Source organism: Folsomia candida, unplaced genomic scaffold, assembly GCF_002217175.1.
Source record: "Folsomia candida strain VU population unplaced genomic scaffold, ASM221717v1 Fcan01_Sc055, whole genome shotgun sequence".
Classification (NCBI taxonomy): Eukaryota; Metazoa; Arthropoda; class Collembola; order Entomobryomorpha; family Isotomidae; genus Folsomia; species Folsomia candida.
In genome coordinates this window covers 186,964-200,182 of record NW_019091247.1, presented here as the reverse complement: position 1 = coordinate 200,182, position 13,219 = coordinate 186,964, and the positions used below count along the sequence as shown (strand labels likewise).

At 35.5% G+C, this 13,219-nt stretch overlaps 1 protein-coding gene across 1 annotated transcript; it reads right to left on the bottom strand.

Moving 5' to 3' along the window:
- Window positions 1-5,205: 5,205 nt before the first annotated feature.
- LOC118433484 (gonadotropin-releasing hormone II receptor-like) lies at window positions 5,206-10,005 on the bottom strand. The gene is made up of 5 exons (XM_035845438.1): window positions 9,421-10,005; window positions 8,844-9,057; window positions 8,383-8,516; window positions 8,170-8,315; window positions 5,206-7,468 (listed from the first exon to the last, which is right to left on the bottom strand). Exons 1-5 carry the CDS (start codon window positions 9,892-9,894, stop codon window positions 7,204-7,206), a joined length of 1,233 nt encoding a protein of 410 aa, XP_035701331.1. The 5' UTR covers window positions 9,895-10,005; the 3' UTR covers window positions 5,206-7,203.
- Between the last annotated feature and the right edge of the window lie 3,214 nt (window positions 10,006-13,219).

The following is a 13,219-nucleotide window of genomic DNA, read 5'->3' as shown; positions in this document are numbered from 1 at the left end:
ATGTTCAAATTGACCTTGGGATTAATGTTCATCCACAGACGATTAGGCGCAGGCTGAAATCCGCAGGATTATCAGGAGAAATCGCAAAAAGAAAGCCATGGATCTCAGAGAAGAACCGCAAGAAACGCTTGGCGTGGGCAAGGGACAAGGTAGAATGGTCTGTTGCTGACTGGAAAAAAATTTTGTTCTCGGATGAGACCAAAATTCAACTCTTTGATGGAGTAATCAGAGTGTGGAGAAAGCCAAAGGAAAGTTTGAAAAATAGATTTCTGAAGCCAACTGTAAGACATGGAGGAGGTATGAAAATTTTAACTTGATGCAATATTAATCTTTGGTGTAAAACTTTCGAATTTTTGCAGGTAGGGTTATGGTTTGGGGCAGCATGGGTTGGAACGGGGTGGGAACATTGGAATTCATTGATGGAATCATGACCAAAGAGGTTTATCGTGATTTGCTAAAACGAAACCTGCGCCAATCCGCCACAAAAGTTGGCATGGGTCGGAAATTTACGTTCCAACACGACGGGGATCCGAAGCACACTGCAAAAATCGTCTCAAAATGGCTCAAAGACAATAAAATAAAGGTTTTGGACTGGGTTGCCCAATCTCCTGACCTCAACCCTATCGAACATTTGTGGGGGACCTTGAAGCGTCGGGTGGCAGATCGCAAACCTACAAACACTGCTTCGCTGAAAACCGTAATCACAGAAGAGTGGGACAACATCGACCAAAGTGTCATTAAAAGATTGGTTGAGTCAATGCCCAGACGAATTCAAGCAGTTATTGCAGCTAAAGGGGGTCACACCAAATATTAAACTTGTCACACTCCCGTAGCATTAATTTTGTAACGTGCAATCCACAATATTTGGACATTAAATTATTTCCAGATTAAGCAATTTTATCTCAACTCCTTCAAAAATTTGCGACAATGTAGTCAGATATATTGTAAATAAATGGTATAAAAATAATTTTGAAATATCTAGTAATTGTTGAGAAAATTGGACTTGCATTTGAAATAAAAAATCGTAGCATTAAATAAGTTACATACTGTATATATATATGTATGTACATATTTGTGAGGTTTTGCTTTTTAATTCATTACATCGAAGTATTTAGTAATCAAATAAGAAATAGTCAATCTCAGAAGTACACAAATATGGTAGTAGAACTAGCACAATTAGATGATTTCGTTAAGTATGTATGTTGAAAAATTAATGTATGCATGCAATTTATTGCGACATATTTACATACTGCGCATATTTGTCAGTGTACCATCAGTAGCCTGTTCATTACCATGACAACAAGAATGCCATGGATTGGGAGCTTTCACAATAATTTCACCTTTTCAAAATTACCTATCTATTTATATGTATACGAGATTTTGAACACGGCACTTCTACCTTCTTCCCTGTATCCTAGCAATTTGCATGACGCAGTTGTGCATTTAAACTTGAAAACTTTAACATCAAACCTACCTACTTTCGATCAACGACGCCATTCCTGCATGGACATTGGTACCAATCGCACATTTTTCATAAATCCGTCAATAATTTTCAGAAATGGACACCTTAATGAAAACCATGGCCGACACGACATCCATGACTTCTCTCGTCATTAACTGCACTTTCATTCTGGGAATCCTTACAATTATGAAGCCAAGGTTTTTTTGTGATGTTTTAAAATTCCGACGGATTAAATATTTTTTAAATATCTATTTTAAGGTCCCTCAACCTCTTGACGGCCAACTGGTCTCTGCTCACCTGTTTGGTATCAATTATCCAAATTTCCGAGGATGGACCGAGCTACAGAGTCATTCATAGTCAAGACACGTGCAAACTTCTCTCTTTCATGAAAAGTAAGGAAAGTTATACAGTTTTTGAAAATTGTTTAAGATTATGTATATCGGGTAACCTCAAGGTGGAATAACTTACCAATACATTTTTTAAATCTCACTCTACCCCAATTAAATATCTTTAAGTTCATTCTAAAATGACATAAATCTCACGAGATTTTAGATACATCCCAAGCAACCAAAATCTGCAAATAATGTACCAAATTTGTACAACTGGATTAATGCACATTTTCCGTTAAAATGTGAAGCCGACTTGTGCTTATTTTGTACAAGTCGCATTTGCAAAATTCATACCAATAATTTATCACTGCAAGTTTACTTGTACCAAATATGCACAAAATTAACACAAACAAATGTGTACGAATTTTGTGTAAATTTGGTGATGATTGACATGCATTAATGAGGTGAGAATTTAGTGCGAATTTAGTGCGAATCTATTACTAATTGTGTGCTAATGGTACGCATGAAATTAATACAAATTCATTTACACGTATTACTCACATTTCAATTATTATTTATTTATTACAAATTCATCTGCTGTACATATTTCTTATGTTATGTAATGTTAGGCATCTCCAAATACTTATATGCACATTATTTTAAGAGGTAGTTTGCCACCAAAATCCTAATTCAAAAATAACTTTAAGAGGCTGGTATCCATGAAGGGTACTTCTGAAATATTTGGAGGGTACTTCCCATTTAATTGGAGAGGCTTTAAATGCATGCCCTTAACTAATTAATAGATAATTGCAAATTGGGATACACAAATATTTATCGCAATTAATCGGTAGAATACGTACTTACGGCGTATAGAGAAAGACTAAATTAAAATGAATTCCTGAGAAATGCCTCACTATTCACCTCAGGCTCTTTTGCTGATAATTTAAATGCGATGCCGTTATCACATGAGTCGATAGGTTTATTCCTTGTATGTGTTCTCAACGTATGAATCTATAAATTAAGCAAAACGTATATTTACATAAATAACCCGAATATATATTAATGCAAAATTAGCCAACAACAATATGTATATATGTAATTACCGTATTTTTCGACATATAACATGCCATGAGTCGTCCAATCTTTTGAAATCCACGTAGACGGCACAATCTCCACTCATTTGTCGACTTCAAACTCGAGGAATACGAACTTTTGTCCGAAATAGTATTTCGATTTTCGGCCCTAACTGTCGAAACAAATTTTTTGGTTGGAAGTTAAAAATGGAGAAGAAATGATGGAGTTGATGTCACGGCATGGCAAAAAGAATAACTGACTTCAGGTTTGTTTATTTAATCGCGAATATAGAAATGATACTAATTTAGTAGTAAATTATTGCAGAATAATTGGTACGAATTTTGTGTGAATATGCTGGCACCTGTTTACTGCATGTTGAGTTTGTACAATTTTCAAGGCACGAATTATGCATGAATTTGGTGCAAGAAATCTTATGAAAATTTAGTGCTAACAAATACGCACTAAATCTTCACCTGTTCCTTTGTAATAATTTGCTACTAATTAATTTGTGATAGTTTAGTGGATTTCTTGTGCTAATTTATTAGCAGCACAAAAATTGATACAAATTTTGCACGAATCTTGTACAAATTAATGATTACAACTTTTTATGCACAAAAATTGCATAAACTTGCATTGGGATTCGCAGTAAATTCGCATTGAGGTTGCTTGGGATAAGTACAACTTTTCAGTTTGGGGTACTTTAAAACTATCGATTTGCGAGTTACTTTTTAGTGAAATTTATTGTAACAAAAATGGCAAATGAATTATAATTTTTTAGGTTTTGTAATCCAATAATTAAAGTCGCTCTAAAGTATGAAGAGTTGCATTTATCTCAAAACTCATGCAATTGATGTCATTTTGGCAATTTGCGTTTAGGGACATTGAGTAGGGGAAGAGTGAGATTTAAAATCCTTGCCAAATAAAATCGTCACACTATGTAACATTAATCAGACTGGATTATGAACCTCTACCCACTCAACGTGCTCGTCATCGTGTACGAAATGTCCTGGCAGTTGGAACCCCGTTATAGCACGCTTCTCGCAAAGAGGACACTTTTCCTCTGCTGGGTCGTAGCCGCGATTGGTGCCACCTTCACAATTTTTACGACGGAATATGTCACTAATGATGAAAATCTGATTGAAGGGAAATGCATCACTGTGAGAATGTTTTAATCATCCAGTTTGATGGGATAATTAATTTAAAACTGTGTCACAACAGGTACCTTTGCAAAAAAGACTCATTGTAACGCTAATATTAGAAACTGGGCGGGCTCTCATTTTTCACGGGGGGGTTCCAGCAGTCATCGGGTACAGTAAGTACAAAAACGCGTCCTTTGTTATAAATCCTATTCAGACTATTTATAAGAATTTTCTAAATTGTAGAAGTTACTTACACTCTTAAAAATAATGGTACCCTTTTGTAAAGTAAATGCAGTCTGAATTGCGTAAACTATACCAAATTCAAAGTAAACTTTCCTTTTATTAGGTTAACATCATTTCCATTCCAGTGCATTTATTTTTAAAAAGGTCAACATCAGTTTTAAGAGTTCACAATTTGAATTTGTAGTCTTATACCAATCTCGTCCCAAATTGAGGTATCTAAGAACTCTTCAGGTAAAGCTAAAAATCAAATTTTGCATCCCCTCCTTCATGTCCCCCGATAACCCCCTCGTAAAAACAATCCAAAATATTACCCCACTTATCACAAAAATACTTATTAGGATCAAACCGTCGGGCCTACCGTGGTTGACGCGAAACTCTGCAGGATCCGGTGCTTCTTCGTGTATTCCGGTATTTTCATCCTACTCTGGATACCTTTTGGTGTTTTGGTCAGCATGAATCGTATTATGGCGAGCAAGACACCTCCGGCCGCGCAATATTCTGCTGACAACACGCCAAGCATCTGTACGAACCTGGTAATCTGTACTTTCCACGTGTTCATGACCTTAGGCCCAGTCATTTTGCTGTGGAATGGCAACGTCAAATGTTGTAAAAGGATGCGACACCCACGCAGAGTTATCTATCCTCGGACACAAAATCTTCCCGGAGGAGTACTGGAAACTGCGATGTAAATTTGCATAGACATTTGCAAAAATTATTGCACAAAAAATCGGTTCCTACTAAATAGTCCAAAAGGGTTAGAGACCAATCAGTATTATGATATAATTTTCGCGAGAAATTTTCGACAACTGTATTGTTTAGACCGAAGTTTTAAATGTATTTGGATTTTAATTCGATATTTTGCACATATAATTCTTACTATTTTATTTCCATTTATCTATGCATGTACATAAATATTGAAGGATTAATGTACATATATAGGTATGTACATAATATGTAGGTAATATTTTCACTGCTAACCAAATGTAATAATTACTTGAGAAATTCTGTCATAGTTTGGCTTGTAACCATACAATTTGTACATTCATGATGCTTACCCATTGAAAACGAAGTAACAAATGGGAGTCGAATGTTCCTTAATATTTAAGTACATATGAATACCTAACTGTTTTATGGAAATAGCTTCCTTTCTTTCTTATCCTCTCTTTGTTAGCATCAAAGTTAGAACTATTAATTAACATAATACATATCTAAAAACTACACATAATCCCTAATTGTTAATTAATTCATCAATTAATTTAAAAATAATTATTTATACGTGTTAAGTTAAATTAATAAGTTAATACTTGAAGTACTTAATGTGAATGTACATACATAAATATGTACATACCTATAAATTTTCATATGTTCAAATTGTGTATATGTAGATCACAACGAATATATTCGCAAGTTTGTGCGTTTCGCCGGCTATTTTTCTCTAATGTTTCCCTAATTGCTAAATTCATTGATCTGTCGTATAATTATAATACATACATATGTATGTAAATAATGTCTCACATGCATCATGTACATGTATGTATCCTGTAATAGAAGGCCGATTCCTACACGCCACTAGTTTGAATTTCTTACTTCATAAATTACTAATGTAAAATGTAATTATGCATACTCTACGAATACAACTTATGGATACTCCTAATAAATAGAGCCAAACATATTAAATACATACTAATTGAACAAGTTGAATTAACTACGATTACAACCCATATGTAAGTCCGTCATACCTCCAACTCGTTACAAGTTCATAACCCATTTACAGCTATCTAAACCTAAGTAGTTTTACAGATATATGAATCATGTCAAACTTCCTCAACTTTCTCCCTGGTCATTTCATCACTACATTTTTTTCACATTTTATAATGTACACGTTCGTTCCACATGTTCCCGTAGATCCAACAGAATCAAAATCCATCAGAGTATGTACGACGTTCATGCCGTGGAATAACTAAATCTAATTATTCTTGTAAGAAGTAAAAGGGGAGAAAGTGGAGTTTGAGTGCCTCTTTTCTCCTTAAATTCAATCACCACCTGTGCTTTCACCTTATTTACCTAGACTTCCATCCCCACAGAAACCCGGGTAGCGTGATCTCTCTCCCCTTCTTACTTACAACCTGTTGCCTGCTTTCCCCTCTGCCCATAAGTAAGTAGAGCATATCTTTGTGTAAACATGTAAAATCTCGCTCGTCTTTGTTCGATAATGCAATTCGTGCCATATTTCAGGACCTAATCCATCAATCATAAGAAGGATTGGGATCAAGGTCACCTTCGAGTCTTATCACGAGGTGGATAAATGTTTGAAATGCGTAGATATCATGACACACAACACATAGAATTTTTCGCAAATGTACGAATAAATATGCATGACACACTGGCGTACAATTACTACACATATGTGAATAAGTACTTACAGGTAAATAAGTACTTATTTACCTGTCATACATATATAACTCGTGCAATCTGGTAGATACAACAATTGCTAACTAAAGCTACGTCCTTACATGCGCAAAAATATTTGCAGACTCAAATTAAAGTTATGATTAATATATATGTACTTCAGGAATTATTGTCTTCAATGTAGTGCAATATGTAGTGCTTTACGTCACTAAATATTTATACGCGAATAGGTTCTTAAAGTATGACGAAATCGGAATAATTGGTTTTACGTAAATATTCATTAACGTTGACAAATACGTAAATACGTAAGACTATTTGACAAGTTAATTACTTCAAAAAATTAGAATAATCCCATGACTACATATGTATTTACCTGTCCAAGTTACATGAGAAAGTAAAATCTACTTGGTGTACTACTCGCAGGTAACATAATTTCGACACGTGTATTAGAGCTAAGTATGTACATTTTACCACAGAATAAATTCAAGTTTATCTTTTACAATCAATTCCGGTTTCGCCCAAGTCTGCCTAATGTAATTCAGTGGAATTATGGAAATGTGTCGACATACTGTCGCCGCGGGGGACGTCGCCGTCTTCCCCTCGTCTTGCTCCTCCCTCTCCGTTGTTCCGGTTGCTTTTTCTTGGGTGGGTGTTTTCCACAGCAGAGACACGCTTCCCGCAGCAATTTCCCCTTGTCCCCACTGGTCGCATAAAGGAGTGGAAATGCGATCGAGTTTGACGAGGCGAGAAGGAAGACACCTTCTTGAATCCAGGACGACACGTGCATCGCGCTCTCAACGTCAATCATGTACCTGGTTGTAGGAGGAAATTTTATGATTTTAATTGGAAATTTTTTTTAGACATTTCTTTAGGCTATGAATATCTGTAAAAACTTGGCCACCAATTAATTTTAGGAAATATTCTCTTGTGTACTAAATTGAAATATGTACATACTTTTTTATGCATTTTTAAAAGATTTTGTACCTTGACTACCTCGCTATTTTTCGAAATATAAATTTGTCAACCAATTCCACATGCGTTATGCTGTTGCAAGATTATTGAACAAACACACTAATTATATCGGGGACTTTACAGGGTATGGTAGTCACTCAAAATTTATCACGTTGTACTTTCCTGGGAACGCAACATTTCAAAAACTACCCCAAGGGTATTTATTACACACAATAGGACCGGATTAGGACGCGTAGCGTAAGTAATTGATAGGCCAAGTAATATTTGACAAATGGCTTGGTAGTCAATTACATAATAAAAAATTCTTACACAAATGTGTATATTTGTTATCATGAAGGTTAATTGTCAAGATATGTGATACTTTAATTTAAAAAAATCAATCCAGGCCACCACTTAGTAACTTCTGAAAAATTGTGTATATGTCTGTACATTATCTAAATTAAGTTATCCTTTGATTCCTTAGATTAGTAGTTTCGGAGTTTAAAAAATTATCACATCTTTCACATACATATGTACGCAAACAACAGCTAAGTGGACGTACCACAAATACATCGCGACATAAGGAGTCCAACAAATCACGAATGAAGAAACGAGCCGGACCGCTAATTTTGTCGCTTTCACCCTTGCCTGGCTCAACGTTACTCCGATCTCGTAGTAATTAATTCCAGAATATGTGATTGTCCCATTCTGCCAAAATATCCTTAATTAACGTTTGTCCAAAAATTTTCTGTTTAAATCATGTAAAACTCCTCACCGGATTTCGCTGTCTGAACGCTACCTCCCGTCCTCGATAAATGATGGGTTCTGGCGCGACGGTAAAGTACTGTTTACCCGAGAGGAGGGTAATGTGTCCCCCGTGGAAGGGGTGGTACCCAGCAGACGAATACCCTGCCGACAATAATTGAGTACACTCTTAGAAATCCAGTATTAAAATACGAGCAAACGGTTTTTCATATATGTATACTATCCTCTGTCAAAGTGGACTGATAAGCGATACAGTGTAATATTTAGTAGATCGGCATTAAGTTTTACCATACGGGTAGTAAAATTTGTATGGACCTGAGTAATTTTAATAGTAAGCGATAGCAACTTTAATATCGAGAAATCAATACCACCGTGACTACACCAGATTTATAATAGTGTACAAATTAACAGGTTTCTTAATTGATAATTACATAATTACGTAACTAGCTAATAATTTGCATACATATTTACCCAAATCTTTCATTCGTGATCCGTACTCGTTATTCACCGTCCATACAATGCTCGAATAGCAAAATAGCATCGTCACCAAGGGAACCAGGTAAAGAATTAAGAGTGAAAGTATACTGTACACGATGGAATTCTGCTCGTTTGGGTGAAGATAAGTTTGTACAGCGCAGAAAATCGTGAAGGAATGGTGGACATCCTTTTTTCCAAACACAAAAATCTAAAAATATTAAAAATACGGAACATTAATTAATATTTTTAATTTCAGCACATTGCAAAATATTTAAATACAGTATTGCATTATTACAACTTAAATAGATACATACATATTAGAAGATTATAAATTTTAGAGAGTTATTTTATCTCATAAAATTAACTATTAAGGAATTAAGAGTTTAGTTAACTTGTGATACATCTTCACTAGTAAATAATCTTTGCAAATTTACGAGTATCACGATTTCAAAAACATTTGCGACACTTTCTTAAAGAATTGTAGTGAATTAAATAAAATATAAAGAAACAAAGCTAGAATTTTCAACTTTTTGGCAGGTTTCATGAAAATTTAAAATTTGAAATTATCAACCTGTGGCGACGCCAAGCACCCCGCAATCACCATTTCCACCCAGACCGTCCCCTTCCTCCTCACCCCTGTACAACACGAGTTCAAGGGATGTACGAAATCAAACCATCTATCCAGACTGATTCCCACGATGATTTCCGAAGTCAAATAGAGCGCACAATCCCGCACGAATTGAGCCCCCATGCACCACACCCTCTTCACCCTGGACCCCATCGGCAGCCGCCACACGACCTCGAGCATCATCAAGCTCACCGTGATGACCAGCTGCGCCACGGTCAGGACTCGGACGAGGTGCGCGATCCTGCTCCGGCCGTACCGCTGACCCTTGGAAACGCTAAAATACGCAAAAATATTTAACAGCGCAGAAACAATGGTGATTACAGCGTTCAAAATTATGAAGATAAAAGATCGATCGCAGACGAGGATGGAAAGGGGAGAAAGTAACGCATTTTTCGAGGAGAAAGTAGGGTACGACATTATTTCGCATATTTGTGGAGACGATTTCGCAAAATGGAGGGCCAAGTTTCGAAATTGTGGATGAAATTTTGGGGAAACTAAAACTTGAAACAAAATTGTTAATATGGAAAGAAAAAGTGAAAGTGGAGAAAATTCGTATATTTTGATTTCGCAAAGCTGAAATTAATTAAGGGCAACTTTTCGAAAATGAAAGTTGAAATAATTTTACGGGAGACAAAAACTTAAAACCGAAATTTAATGTGGGAAGAAGTGAAAGTGAAAGTGGAGAAAATTGAGTGAGCGATGTGCACTCAAAAATCAGGGTTGAATCGTGGGCTTAATTTTTCCTCGATATTTGGAGAAAGTATGTAGAGTGGTGAAAGTGGTTGCAAGCTTGGGACAACGTAAAACCAAACTGGACTCAGGGATGTACTATCTCCATGGTTTTGTCCCCTTTCCTCGATCCTGATCAAATATGATATGGATGGATAGATAGAATATGGATACATGTATGAACATACACACATATGTACTAGTGCCCCAATTTCACACAATTGTCACTTTATTTAATTTTACACATTGACCTCGTTAATTGAAATTGGATCTTATTTTCTCCTACGGTTTAAGTGCCACGAAGGAATATACACATTCCCACTAAATCTTCCTTTCCTTTCAGCCATTTTAACAGAGTTTTTAATTATGGTGCATGAATATGCCAACTTACGCCAAATTACGCCAACTTCTTAAACGCTGCTTCGCAATATGCTTATGAATATTCGCAACTTTGTGATGAGTTGCGATGTGGCAAAGAATCAGATTTTTTTTTATAAACTGGCATCTACATATTTATGTATGTACTCCGTAAACTATTTTTCGTAATCTTTTCGTTGAAGGAGTTTTCATTTTTCTTCTCATTTGCAAGGAATATATTGTCATTTAAAATAAATACATATGCACGTCGTTCACGAAACCGGTTTCGGAAGCATTGCAAAGACGTGTTGCGAAGCGACATTTTTGATTGACGTGAATACCCACATAATTTCATGCATTGAAATGTATGCACATATTGATATCTGGACAACTTGATTAAAAATGCTAGAACTTCTTAAATGACCATTCCACAATGAGGATGTAGACGGGAATTCACATAATATACAGGACTTGGCAATTATTTAGACTATGCTGTGTCAACAAGCTACCAGGAATTGTTAGAGCATTATTGGACACGTGAACAGAGTTGTTGCAGTACCCATTGGCGGCGGAAGTTGGGGGGGGGCATAGGGAAAAATTAAGATATGTACATAGATAGCAGGACAATGCCAACTGTCGCCTTGCTTCCGCTGCCCGTACATATTTCCAGGTCAGTTTTATGACGAGTGTTTTCGATTTCATCTGTAAGTATTACATAATTTATATTAGATAATTGCAACTCTACATGATAATGATACTAATTTAATAAATAACTACGTACTTATTGCTTAAAACTTACATATGTGTGTGCGTACCTACATATTGTTATAAATATTATTCGCTAAGGAGCTATGTAAACAAGCACTCTACAACGCAACCTCCTGATACGACCTTCAAATAGACGAGTTGTCATAAACCTCCTATTTCATTGAAATAAATGGCAAAAAAACACCAATTTTTATTTAACAATAAGGGTATTCAAGATTCCTTCGTATCCTGGGTATGTATTATTCGTATCGTAAAATAAGTTACGAGGATTACGAAATTTTGGAAGTTTCTTTCATCGACAATCCCTTTACGAATTTTACGAAGCGTAACCCCTTATTTTTCCCTCGTAAACCACATATTTTACGATAAGTTACCAAAACAATTGTGAATACCCTTAATATAGTTATTTATGCGGATACGCAATTCTTACTTTTAGTCCTCTCGCCTTGCTCTTAGCCGTACATTTTGCGTCACCATCCTCTCCAACCGTGCACTACGATAACAGTTAACCGAAGTTCCAAATAAATGAAGAACATAGTAATCCAAAAATATGCTGTGATTTTGTTTAGAAATGTGTATTCAGAAAGAAATGAAGACTCAGGTAAGAGACGAAGCGTACAAGGAAAAAAACTCGCCATGGTAATGTTTCTCATTTCAAAGGTGTACAGTTTTATGATTTTCTGGATTGAGGAGAAAGTGACAAACCTTCACCTGACACTTTATGATGGCAAATGAACAAATTTATCAGACATGTATCATGGATAGAATTTATGTTATGTTGATTCAATTTTACACTTTTCTGTGTCTGTTGCAACCATCCATATCCATATCCGTGTTCGTTTGCATTTGTGCCCGCATCTGTACATATGTACATACGCCGAAAACTGATATACATAGATTTGCACATATTAACAAAGCATGATGTTGCAAAATGGTTAGGTAAAAATTTGCATTCCTTAATTATTTATGGAAATCTATCAATACATACGTATGAATTTTTAAATATGAGATTGATCGAATAGCCAATCCAGGAATATATTGTTTAAGTATACTAATCATTTAACAGACATATGCTTATGTAGGTAGGTATGTATGTAAGAGTAATAATGTGTGGGTGTGGTACCTCGTAATCTTAACGACAATCAGGCATCTACTTAATAGCTTTACATATGTATGTACATGTACATATCTCGCTAGATTGGTGTAGATTTCTCCACCAAATTGTAATAAATTTTTAAAGGAGGTTGGTTAAAGAAATCTGAAAGATTACTAATTACAAAAGCTCATAAGTGATTGATCCGATTACGTTTATTCTTATTCCCGCATTTAATTCTAAAAATTTCTAGGCAATTTCACCAATTTACTTACTTCTTATCAGGCATATATTACTTAGGATGCTACTTTAAGGGGAAATTAGATATGTAAAATGATGATTTGGTGAAAATTGGATCATTCGTTAAGTTTAAAGGCCGTTCATAAATTATGTAACGCAAAAATCGAGATTTTATACATACATATGTATGTAAGCCTTCCTTTACCTTGAGCACATACACACAAAATCATTGGAAACTTTGGCCCTCTTGGACCCTCTCGATTATTAACGGCCCTTTAATTAGATAACATGATCAAAATACGATTCCGTTTTTTCAAGCTGCTTAATAATGTATAATCGTTCCAGATTTTACATATTTTGCAATAGCCGTCCATTTAGAAATTTTGTGCATACGCTTATCTTCCTGGTCTTCAGTGCATTTAGATAATTCTATCCTCTCGTGAATGCCTTCGTTTCGAAATAGTGCAGCAGTCATTTTGCCAAGAAAGATTGAAACTTCCCCCAAAAATATGATCCCCCCGATACAAACTCCCCCAACAAAGAGGATGAATATGG

Excerpts from the sequence above, each read along its gene's own strand:
- LOC118433484 (XM_035845438.1), bottom strand. The coding sequence starts at position 9,894 with ATGTCGTACCCTACTTTCTCCTCGAAAAATGCGTTACTTTCTCCCCTT. Across the intron at positions 9,058-9,420 it reads GGTGCTTGGCGTCGCCACAG|ATTTTTGTGTTTGGAAAAAA; the intron begins GTTGATAATTTC and ends TAATATTTTTAG. Across the intron at positions 7,469-8,169 it reads TATGTCGCGATGTATTTGTG|GTACATGATTGACGTTGAGA; the intron begins GTACGTCCACTT and ends TCCTACAACCAG.